The 13,019-nt window shown below is 35.9% G+C and overlaps 2 protein-coding genes across 2 annotated transcripts; one reads left to right on the top strand and one right to left on the bottom strand.

The window, feature by feature from the left end:
* The first annotated feature begins 1,175 nt into the window (after positions 1–1,175).
* Positions 1,176–6,698, top strand: LOC125062487. The gene is made up of 3 exons (XM_047668468.1): positions 1,176–1,248; positions 3,936–3,988; positions 4,382–6,698. The coding sequence occupies exons 1-3, from the start codon at positions 1,231–1,233 to the stop codon at positions 6,453–6,455; spliced, it is 2,145 nt and encodes a 714-aa protein (XP_047524424.1). The 5' UTR covers positions 1,176–1,230; the 3' UTR covers positions 6,456–6,698.
* Positions 6,699–8,449: 1,751 nt separating this feature from the next.
* On the bottom strand, positions 8,450–12,145 carry LOC125062869 (glycine-rich cell wall structural protein-like). Its single transcript, XM_047669093.1, has 3 exons — positions 12,048–12,145; positions 10,707–10,765; positions 8,450–9,919 (listed from the first exon to the last, which is right to left on the bottom strand). Exons 1-3 carry the CDS (start codon positions 12,063–12,065, stop codon positions 8,593–8,595), a joined length of 1,404 nt encoding a protein of 467 aa, XP_047525049.1. The 5' UTR covers positions 12,066–12,145; the 3' UTR covers positions 8,450–8,592.
* Positions 12,146–13,019: the final 874 nt, after the last annotated feature.

Below are 13,019 nucleotides of genomic sequence, written 5' to 3'. Positions count from 1 at the left end.
TTTCCTAGACGTTTTAGTTATGTCTAGAGTTTGAGTTTAAAAGCTGACGGGTAAAACTGTGTATGAAAAATTAAAGCAATGAGATAATAGAACTACCAGCTTATTGGTTAATTTAACTGTAGGTGATAGATAGCTGTATGAATTAGTTAATCTACGTCTGAGAACCTGAAGATAATAATGAGAAGAAATATGGGAAAATTCAGCACTAGTATATAATAAAAGAATCTCATCAATGGGGTCGTAGGTTCCATCACCGGCTCGTAAGGTGAAGGATATCGTGAGGAAACCGGTATGTCTCAAACCCAAAAAGCGATGTGTAAGACAGAAGGCTGATCGCCTACTTTTCTATAAAAAATGATAAAAAATCTGATGAAGCGCAACTGAGTTATTATTAGTATTTCAAATAATAAATTACTTTTACTAAGAACTTTTACTAAAAGTATTAATTTGACTGAAGAAAAATTATTTTAAACTCAATCTCATGAGAAACTACCTACACATGTTGCTCATTTTTATTTACATGCAGTCTAGTCCAGACATGTAGGTAGATCTTTGGTTTCTTGACGCTTTTCACGACGTTTTCCTTCGCCTGATCATGTGTACATAGAATGAAAAATCAATCAGTACTGTTAAACACGCATCATTTCAATTAAATTTTAGTTAAACAAAGCTTATTGCAATAATTACCACAGCCCTCTAACATTGGTTAAGCGACTTTGTGTTGTTTTTTTGTATATGTTACAGGAGGCAGACGGTATTTTTATATAGACAACTGTTGGCTTCAGCGTGTGACTCTCTTCCCTGAGGTCGTAGATTTGATCCCCGGCTGTGCACCAATGAACTTTCTGTCTATGTGCGCATTTAACTTTCGTCCGAACGGTGAAGGAAAACATCGTGAGGAAAAAGGCTTGCCTTAGACTCAAAAATGAACGGTGAATATCAGGCACTGGAGGCTGATCACCTAGTTGCCTATTGACAAATAATCATGAAACGAACACAGAAATCTGAGGCCCACATCTAAAAAGGTTTTTATCTTTTTATACATATGGAAATCAATCCCTTCGGAACTAAGAAAAATATTTAAAATCAGCGTGAATGAAGATTCGTTCAGGCGTAAAAATGAATGTTATAAATGTACATGCGTAACGCAAACAATTACTATACGAGTCTGTACATCAGTGCGGTTTAGTGTGGATCGCATATACAACATCGTTCCACGGGGAGGCAACAATGGATTGGTTGAAATTGGTTGGTATTGTGTTGTGTTGTGAATGTGTTAAGTGATTGTGAGTGTATAATGGATAGACCGTACTCAGAATTAAAATAAACTTAAAAACCTTTACAAGCTTAAAAAGGGTTCTTCCTTAAATCAGAGTTGCGTTATATTATGTATATGTTCTTTACCTTAAACGCGAACATCACTATTTATATAACAAGTAATTTCAAAACATATTCAAAGACTTAAAGAAAGAAGGTCTTCAATTTATTTACATATTAATTCTGAGTCGGGCAGTCCGCGAAATTAACGATGTGTCAAAGAAATTCTATGATCTACATAGCCTATGAATCTAATAGATACTATTTGAAATACCTTAGTAAAGCTTTTATAAGGTTAAAATTAAGTGATGTGTATGAATTGTTCTATTCCCAAAAACTATATCACAAATTGTACATAAGTGTACTAATAATTTATTTATTTATTAAGGAACACGAACAGATTACATGTATATATTCTCTAATTAACAATATTGGGTTTTATTCTAGCATGCAATCTCATAATAGGTGTACACAACATTGACTCTAATAAATGATAGCGGACAGAGTTTACTTAAGTATTTGTATCTTTAAACATAAATAAACGTGGAAATAATAATGCGTAAAATCTCTTAAAAGGATCCAAAGACCTATGCAAAGGAAATAATTGTAAAACGCAGTCTCGCTACAAATACAAATAATATACAAATCAATATGATGTGAATGCTGAATAGACTCAGTGTAGCGTTGAAATCCTTTGATGTACTGAAATCAATATATGGTTTGTGGACTCAGTTTCCGCACTGATACTCTTAATATGTCCGTTGTGCGTACAGAATCAACATAACAGACACAAGCGGATGTCTGCCTCATGCATCTATTCGATTGAAACAATGACAATTGGGGTGCCTGGTTAATGATTTTAAAAATTCGCTTACATTACTTAGTACATTTATGAATAAACTAACTAATGTCGCTTACATCAGTTAGTTTATTCATAAATGTATTGATTGTCCAGTAGGCGTACTGGTGGTAGCCCCTACACTCTTTTTTCTAAAGCTCTTTTGAATACATGAGTTGATGTAACAGTTTTTAATAGGTGCTATTTATGAAGTTTATACAACCGCCTTTGTTAACCGTAACGTTTACAATATATTATTTTTTATATGTTTATTTCGAAGACAATGAAACATTGGGCAGAATATATTCGAATTCCAACAACACAGTTTTATCAATTATTAAATATGTTAAGCATATGTTTTTATTATCTAGTACCACTGGTACTAAAATTCAGAAGATTAAAACTTTAAGAGAACTTTTATTAACAAGATAACAGTACGTAACATCTAATAGTAACAGAAAAGTAAGGATAGATATTTATATGGAAAACTTATACGTATGGTATTAAATGGAAGCTCGATCGATAACGTGTTCTATACAAAGTGTATAGAAAGTTGATGCAATTGTACTGTCACATAGAAATTGCAGTATTTGATTAAATTTGTTATGCATACAATATATTAAAATTAAACCGCTGAATAACAAAGTCGAGACAATAATTACTCGACTTAATTGCAATATTTTTTTATTAAAAAATAATTCAGTCTAACTACGCTGTTTACTCTTACATAATATATATATAATATAACGTAAACACAATTTGACGAAATCGTATTTTAGTTATAAGCGCGCGATTTAGTTTTATTAATAAGGTTAAACTTTGTGTGATTGTGACTTTATTTCGCGCTCAAATCAATGAAACGGATTTTGAGTGTAATCGGCATTACAGAAACTTTAAAGATTTCATCAACTCTTACGATTTCATAGATATTTGAAAGTCATATGTTTTTTTAAATCTTTTTATATACTTACTTGAACATTACCCAATATCATCGCTGACGGAAGTATGTTTGTAAAACCTTGCCGCAACAACACAACCTAAAAATATTTATAGATTATTAAAAAAACATATCATTTTAAAACGCGTTATACCACAAGATAGAACAATTACCATTATTTGTCAAATTTCATTTCGATTACACATAGAATTTTAAATCTTAATGTATATAAATTACGTGTCACGTTGTTTGTCCGCTATGGACTCCTAAACTACCGAACCGATATCAATCAAATTTGCACACCGTGTGCAGTTTGATCTAACTTAAAAGATAGGATAGTTTACATCTCGATTTATACCCGCAATGTTATTTTATTGCAAGATATTTGTTTATTATTTGATAGTCACAACTCTAACAGATGGCGCTGTGTTGAAAGTACCAACGTTTCACATAAGCTACAATTTAATGGCATAACCACCAAAAAAGCATGGTGGTCCCCATGACTGGTCTTCTCCTACCGTTTCCCTTGAATAGGTTACTACTATGTAATATAACTAAAACCTTAGCCACAGCAACGCTTGGCCGGTCTGCTAGTTTAATATAAAAATCATCACAATTGATAAATTAACTACAAAACTTTATTTCACAATTTCTTGCTACGGATTAGGCAGCTTCTTTCCAATTCAAGCCTCTAAGGCTCTGCCTGATGTTATGGCAGAGAAACACGTCGTAATGTTTTACTAGCTCTATCTATTATATTTTAAAGGGCGAGTGTGTGTAAAAGCTCTATATATCTCTCTATACGCTATAGCAATTATTTATAATTATATTTTTTTGTTACAGTTCACTCTTCTTGTAGCTGTTGCATCTGTACCTATTCAGGCAGATGGACCTAAGTAAGTATTTATAGAATTAGCTTATTATTTAGTAATAAAAGCTAGCGATATAGCCTTAAGGAATTATAATGCTGTGCGAACTTTTTTTTTAAACGCAATGCGATTATATCTCTCAATGTCATACTATAGAAAGTGCATAAATTATAATAAAACATCGTGTATTATTATTATTTCAATATCAAATGTGACGGGGTGTCGGTATTACGACGGGGAAAGCCGACTCGGTCCATTGACACTAGACGGAACAACTTACGAATAACACGCATGCGAACGCAACGACCATTGCCTTTTACATATTGTTTGTTCCGCATGTATACATATTATGTAACCGTCCATCACCTTGGTGTATGAAAATATTTTTGGTATAACATCACTAATTTTCTATTGTTACAGAAAAAAAATTCGCATACATCTACCACAGAAAGTGAAGCATATACACCACCATAAAAAAATATACATAACGAACCACCCTGCGTCCTCACAATATGCCCCGGCCTACATGCCGAGCGCTGAGGGCTCAGTGGCGGTGCCGACTAGCGCCTTGCCCGGAATCAACCACATCGTTCCACTTAACGGCATGGACCTGTACGAAGAACATCAGGGACGAGGGCCGAGTCTCTCAGCCGCCGCTTCACACCTCCTACCTCTGTACCACGCTAGAGGCTACTATGGACCAACACACACTGAAGTCGATGAACAAGAATATGACATATCAGCATCTGAGCCAAATGAAAGCTTCGGGCCATCAGGATATTCAGCCCAACCCGTATCTATTGCGTCAAATCATCCATCGAACCGAGTAAAAATTATAAAACTAAATGATCCACCGCGAAAGAAAGTAGTTAAGAAAAATAAACCAAAACGAGTTCCTGGACGCCGCAGACCACCACAACCTGGAACCCTTGCGGAAGCGGAACATCCCGTATCCACTTTCCACGAACAATTTTATTCCGATGTAGATGGTTCAGGAACCATCAGAAAACTTAAAAAACCACCACGAGTTGAAAAAATTATCGACGGTGATACTGAACACATTCATACGTACACTGAAGAACATATACATAAATTATTATATGATCAAAACTCTAAGTATCACAATATTATTGGAGTCGATCCTTTAGCAGGTATGACAGCTATTACAAGACCAACTGCGATCAATCCTTTCAAAGCTGGAGCGGCAATAATTGCTATTCCAACACATCCGTATGGTGGCTTATCTGCACTAGGTACAATGGCCACACCACATTTTGAATACGCCGCCTACAATCCACGTGAAGTCACGCATGATCACATATTCCATGACCATGGGGAAATACCTTCAGGAGTTGATATTACAAAAGAAGCTTTAAGTTTACCCAAAGTGTCGTACAACGGCCAAGGTATGAGGATAGGAAACATTAATACCATAAAAAATAAAATACCAAAGTTTAAGAAGCCGATAAAAGCTCCTTCTTCAGATTTCTCTTACTACGAAGGAATATACGGAGATAACAGATTGAAGAAAAACTTACGGCCATCAGTACCTACATCGGCGTTTGGATCAACTGCTGAAGAAAATAGCTTTAAGCAACTGTCTGATTACGGAATAAAAAAAGCTAATGCCAAACAAAGGAATTTGATATCATCTTTTTTTGGCAAATCAGCAACGGATTTTAGAATGCAACCATCAAGCATTTCTTCACCGTACAGTGTTTCATCTACAGTCGTACACGACTATAAGCCTAATAATTTTGGAAGCATGGCGTCTAAATCAGCAAATCTAAATAAATACAAAGACGCATTAGCAAATTTTAAAGAAAATTATGCGAACAACTTTGAATATGATACATTTGGCTCTTCGTCGTCAAATCTTTATACATCTGAAGACAAGAATGATAGCGGCAGTCTTACTTTAACGCCACAGAAGGATAGAAAGAAATCAATATCAAAACAGAATGTTAAATTTGGAGGAAAAGATCATGTTACATATGTTGACCATTTAGGAAACGATCCGGCAATAAATGACGATACACCCACCGCTTTGGACAATCTCGATATATTTGACCAGACTCAATCAACAAATTTAGTCACTCCCACAGATGTATCATTCAAATCTCCATCATCAATACAAGATTTTATTTCTATGTTAAGCTCTAAATCATTAAAAGGAGAGTCTATCTCTTCACCAGAGGCTTCAAATGACAACTTTCAGTATGTAGAAGCCCCAAAATCTAGCACACCTCACACAACATCTGTAACGACTCCACCATCCACTACGAATCATCAAAGTATGGAACAATCATCGGACTCGAGGGAAAGCAAGAGATTACGTGAAGCAAACAAAAATTCTAATGAAAATTTTAGTGTAATGTCAGGTAATGATTTTAGAAAAGGATCTCAGAACTTAGCAGATCATCAGCGCTCATACAGTGATCCCAATAGCCCAACAACGGTAAGAGGGAAACTTAAATATGGTGACAAAATCTAGTGAAATTGGACTATTAAATTATTATTAGCTTTAAAATAGGTATATTGTATAAATTCGTGATCTTAGCCCTTATTATTGTTGCCTAAATCCAAAGTCTATTGTGATAATTTCATGAAACGATACGAGTTAGCTAAGAGAACTTATTTATTGAGTAAAATACTCCTTCTGTAAATATAAAGCATAACGGAATTCATGCATTTTAAACGAATTCTTAGAAGTTGTAAGTAAATTTTAAAATTGAAATCTGGATTTTATTTAACGCCTGCCAAAAAACTTTAAGACATTACGCGTTTATGGTGCATTTGCATCTTTTAAGTGCACAATAACGTTGTTTATTTACAGATCTTTATATTTTTTGTACGTGTTATTTATTTCCTTTTAACTATTAACAATTGAACAAACCCAAAATTGGGTCACTTTTAGGATTACATAATACATACCCAATGCATGTGCTGAAATTACATATGGCGAATAACATTTCTACGTGGTCGCGGTTGATGTAAAAACTTAAAAAAATGTCTCAGACTAAGAGTAAGTTAACTAAGTTTACTCATCAAAGTGATTTTACGGCGAGAAGACAAAAGATACTGTAGATTTTAAGCGTTGTAATACATTTATGAATAAAGAAGGTACTTTTCTAACTTATTAAACATTTAATAAAATATATAAAACCATATGCATTTATGGCGATACGTTGCGTGCATAATTTTATTTAAAACTTAGTAACCCTAACATTTGCCTCTATTGTACCAATTTCTATAAACTGTGTATTTTTGTATGACTGTTTTAACTTTCTGCTATAGCATAACCCGTTTACGAGCTTCCGGGAGTTAAACTTTACTGTACAAGAAGCTTAAAGCCTTCACTTCGACGTTACATAACTGGCCAAGTAAGTTCATGGTACTTACATTATGTAACGAGTCGTTATATGTAATTGTTACTGTCTTATACAATTCAGGTTGGGTCAAACGGCTATTTAACTGATTTGCACGATATATAATTTTCTGTAAGTGTTCGTGAGATTTCTGCTACTGAATATTTTGTGTTTTTGTTATATACACTTACTTTCTATGAAGTATTGTTACATATCCTTGATTGGTCAATAATAGAATAAGTACAATATGAACTTTAAGATTTTGTTTATGTCACAGGGACATTTAACTTATATCAAGAACCTTGTATCGAGCCGATAGATATATCAGTATATATACAGCGAAACATTTGAGTACTAGAACGTAATTGCACATTGCAACTGGCCATCTCATTTCCTCACTTTCACATAATTACATAAAACGATGAGGCATCATTACATAATTTTTTTTTCTCACGCAGTGTGCTCATTTCGTGTAGGTACTTATATTAATTACTTTTTCACGCTGGCTTAACCTACTAAATAGTCTTTATATTAATATAATTGGCCATCCTATAACCAATAATTTCGCTACTTGTGTTCTTTGTGATTTTTAAACAATATAATATATAAAATTCTCGTGTCACGGTGTTTGTGGAAATTTGTGTGCATATCGGTTAGGTCTGCGAATCGGACAACATTAATTTTTTATCCCCCTCATTGTTAAGGGTGGTCCACCCCAAAATTTTATTTTTAGACACAAACGACCTCTACGATCAACCCCTTTTTTAATTTGTAATAAAAATGAATTACAAAATATAGTACTAAGTGCAAAACTCGACTGGAGTGCGAGTTTTTTTTATTATTTATTCCATGAATATTTAAAAAAAAATATTAATAATTAAGTTTTAATTAGTACTTAGGTTTTTATTCCGGAAAAGTGAACAGTCTCTATGGGGCATAGAAAATTGTGTCATATATTGGTTGTAGCTACTAAAAAGGTGACCTAAGTAATAATAACATATTAAGGGGAAACGAAGTTCGCGGGGGCAGCTAGTAATTTTATATAAATTCGCCAATTGTACTCGAATTCGCTTAGCAAAGCACAACAAAATTGTTAGTGTAGAAAATAAAACGAAATTGATAAAGAAAATATTTTACTTCAAAACATAAACACAACAATAACTTAATATTAAATTATTTACACTATAATAATAAATTGTATTTTAATACTGGTTCGACCTCACCGCGCGATGGAGCTATGACTTAGTTGGAATGCGGTGGAGTTTATTTCTTATGATACGGACCACCACCGTGTCCTGCGCTTATCGCGTTTGTGTAGCTGTCCCCAAAACTGCCTGATCCATGACCACCCCCACTCACACTGTAACTATCGCCATGCCCTCCAAGTCCTCCATGACCTCCACCTACGCTGTAACTGTCGCCACCATGGCCCCCAGAATAACTGTCGTGGCCCCCAAAGTCACCGAGTCCTCCAGAACCGTGGCTGGATAGAGCGAGGGTGTAACTGTCCTGGCTGCCATGACCTCCTGAATGTCCACCACTGTGGGCATCGTGTCCATGTCCGATATCTAAGCCACCGTGGCCGTGATCACCCCCAAATCCCCCGCCGTGCCCGGCGCCACCGCCATAACCACCTTGTCCGCCAAAACCTCCATGACCATGGCCAGAGCCTCCGAATCCTCCATGACCTCCGATATCATTTCCTCCTCCGTATCCACCTATGTCATGACTGCTACCAAACCCACCTCCGTGACCACCTCCGAAACCACCACTATGGCCTCCAATATCTAATCCACCATGGCCGCCTAGGTCATGTCCACCTCCAAATCCACCCCCATGCCCTCCGATATCATGGCCACCTCCAAATCCACCCCCATGTCCTCCGATATCATGGCCACCTCCAAATCCACCCCCGTGTCCTCCGATATCATGGCCACCTCCAAATCCACCCCCATGGCCTCCGATGTCATAGCCGCCACCGAATCCACCCCCATGCCCTCCGATGTCATGGCCACCGCTAAATCCACCCCCATGGCTTCCTGAGTCATGTCCACCACCGAATCCACCCCCATGCCCTCCGATGTCATGTCCGCCGCTAAATCCACCCCCATGGCTTCCTGAGTCATGTCCACCTCCAAATCCACCACCATGACCTCCTAGATCATGTCCGCCGCCAAATCCACCTGCATGACCTCCTAAATCATGTCCACCTCCAAATCCACCTCCATGACCTCCTAAGTCATGTCCGCCGCCAAATCCACCTCCGTGACCACCTAAGTCATGTCCACCGCCATGACCACCTATGTCATGTCCACCGCCATGCCCTCCAACATCGTGACCACCTCCGAATCCACCGCCATGACCCCCTCCATGACCACCAAGATCATATCCATGGCCAGCATCACCGCCAAATCCACCGCCGAAACCACCACCAAATCCCCCATGATCGTGCTCCCCTTTCAGGTGGTCAGCAAAGCCTCCGTGTAGATGTTCGGCAAATCCACCGCCTCCACCGTACCCTCCATGGCCGTGGTCATCGTGATGCTCCGTTGAATGATGATCATCGGGTATGTGCACCCTGATATGGACGCTGCAAAAAATAAAATTCTAAATAAAATGGCTTCAAAACAAGTAAAGTGACAAACACATCTTTTCATTGACATAGAGCTATCTTTCCATAACAAAACGCGTTAGAACGTTCTACGTGACTTATTAACCATGAATGCCAATTATCACAAAAATGCATCGCGGAAGTATCAATTTAAAGAAAAACCCTGAGAAATTAAAACAATAGGACGAAGCAAGGCCAGACGTAGAACCCAGTGAAATCGTAATGGGTATATACAATAGAATTTCACTACGACAACTCGTGAGAACCGCAAAAGAAATTCAAATTACACTGACTAGAGACATTTGCGGTTAAACGTATGCAATTGATATATTAATTGACATTGAACTTATTCGCAACCACGAAACAAAAACACAATAACGAAAGTATTTTATAGAAACGTTATCATTTCGCGTTATAATGATGGATTCTTGGGAATATGCCAACCCTAGGTGAAAATAAACTAAAGCTTTCTACAGTCTAATCGATGAATGTAGAAACTAAACGACCTGAGGCACTATTATACCTCTATGTACAGTATTATAGAACTTATTATTCTTCTTAGGAAAAGTTTAATTAATTGCATCGTAAACTTTTAATATTAAATGTGTTCAATATTAATAAAATAAACAATCCTAACGTAGCGTTTATTATTAATTTATAAAGTAATCTATCTATGTAATAAGCATAACCATTCTTTCGAAGGTTTTGATAGATTCAGAGGTCTCTTAATATAATTTAAAGCTTAAAGTAAGGAGGCATTACTTACTGTTCGTGTCCTCCAAATGTCGCCGCGGTGAGGCCAATAGACGCCAGTAAAAAGGCAAACTGAAACAAAAATGTAAGATTGTATACAGCATTTCATAAACAATGGTTTAGTAAACCTAATGAGGTTAGTTATCGATTAGCCAAATTTAAATTATTGCAAATTACGGTGACTGTTAAATTAGAGTCAAGAATAGTAGTTTCATGAGATCTCTTTATATGATAAAAGCAGGTCAAGCGATAAAACTATTATTAAACATGCTATAGGTATAAATTTTTTGTCCATTCGAATAAAAAATATAAAAATAAATCTTTAATTAAGATTTATAATTTTATTAGATCTGTTCTGATCTTAGCTTAAACTATCAAGTGAAAAGGAAAGCGGTCAGTTCTACTTGCAAGATAGTTGCCGGAATTATGTAAGTGCATTCAAGATTACAATCTAAAACAACATAACAACTATATAATAGGTTACTTGACATACATATAACATTACACTCACTTAAAATGATACTTTTGGCTTAAAATTACGCTGATATAAAGACTATTGTTAACGGCGATACAATTCTACATTCCAATTATCTCTATTATACCAACTACGGTGTAACTCAGCTAGGGAATTTAATGTACAACAATATATAACCTGTTAATTATTTTTTTTTTAATTATTAGTATTTTTTTCGCTTGAAACATCGGTCCCAAATGACGGTCGTGAAACCTACAAAGCAGACGACGGATATTACATGGAACTCTATTATTTATTGCCAATGGGAATCTCATCGCTTAAGGCTATGTGACAAGTCAAGCTTAGCCGTCATAATATAGTTAACAACTTGATTTGGGGTATAGTTGCCTTGGACTTGGGCTATCGGTAAATCAAGTAATTAATTTAACACCGTACTAATTTTTATAACGAATACTATATTTTAAATAACGTTTTAATAAAATATTCATTATAATATTTGAACACCAATTTATAAAATTCACCAAACTGTGATGTTATCCAGCTTCTACTAGTAGAAGACGCCTTAGTAGAGTCACTAAGATGTGACACTACTGTTGTACATAATATATTTTTCTTTAGCAAATTACGAAATACTTCCGGCTAGGTCAATTTAAGAATTTAAATGTAATTTATATTTTTTAAATTAACTAAAAACACTACAACATATGACATAATTAAGATTAATTTAATAAATTACCAAAGCATGCTTCTAATGTAATAAAATTATACAATAACCAATAATTATGACCGCGACCAAAAAGCCCCATTTTTAATCTATATGAAGCTTAAAGCTCAGCACATTTCCACAATCACAAGCACTTTCACTGATCCAGTACTCACGGCGTAGTAGGAAGCCATGCTGAGAGGTTCCTCGCCTGGTGAGATGCACTTTGTAAACAGCAAACAAGCTGAGCGCCTTTTATATTACAGTGAATGTACACCCCTCTCGATAAAATAAATCTCTTTGGTCTATAGGAAACGCTTAGAAAATCTTCAAAGGACTTTGCTCTAATTGTAGTCTTTAAATCATTGTACCGCGCTACCTGTTTGTATAAGGTATTTTTTCTTATACAAAAAGGTAATTTTCTTTAAAATTTAATAGTTTCTAAGCAACATGAGGCGGTAATATTAATGACAAAACAATATTGTATCTGTACATGAATTTGTGTTCGTTTAAAAAATGAAATTGATAAAAATGGATCAGTGTTATCCCAGTGGCTTGAGCGTCCGCCTCTCAACCAGGGTTGTCCGTTCGAATCACGGCTGTGCACAATTAATACTTGCTTGTTCTTAGAATTAAAAACCCATATATTCCTAAAATATATCATGAAACAGATACAAAAAGCTAAGGCGAAGTAGTAGTAGGCCAGTTTTGTTTTTTCGTTTAAAAAATAATGTAGTCTCTCTCCCACCAACAGGCTTTAGAAGAGCATTGCCATCCTGATATCCCTCTATCTATAGACATTCATAAACATTGACCACGTACATATACCACCATCTCTTTATACACTATAAATCTTGAATCTGTGCCATTTCTAGTTCTAATAGTAAAATTCATTCAAATATACACCTCCTGCCCTGCGATTCTGTAACTCACTTCACGAACTCACACAGCGGTTTTCGCATCGGCGGTCGCTCTCAAATCAGTCGTGAAGCAGTCATTTTATGATTTGGCATTCTGATAAACAATAAACTACAAGCTCCCACCTGTTCAGAATGCCAAATCATAAAATGACTGCTTCACGACTGATTTGAGAGCGACCGCCGATGCAAAAACCGCTGTGTGAGTTCGTGAAGTGAGTTACAGAATCG

This window comes from Pieris napi, chromosome Z, assembly GCF_905475465.1.
Source record: "Pieris napi chromosome Z, ilPieNapi1.2, whole genome shotgun sequence".
In the NCBI taxonomy this organism is placed as follows: Eukaryota; Metazoa; Arthropoda; class Insecta; order Lepidoptera; family Pieridae; genus Pieris; species Pieris napi.
Note: the sequence above shows the minus strand (reverse complement) of the source record. Positions and strands in the feature narration are given on the sequence as shown.

Coding starts and splice junctions, on each gene's coding strand:
- LOC125062869 (XM_047669093.1), bottom strand. Junction 9,920..10,706: donor ACATTTGGAGGACACGAACA/GTAAGTAATGCC, acceptor TATTTTTTGCAG/CGTCCATATCAGGGTGCACA.
- LOC125062487 (XM_047668468.1), top strand. Junction 3,989..4,381: donor ATTCAGGCAGATGGACCTAA/GTAAGTATTTAT, acceptor CTATTGTTACAG/AAAAAAAATTCGCATACATC.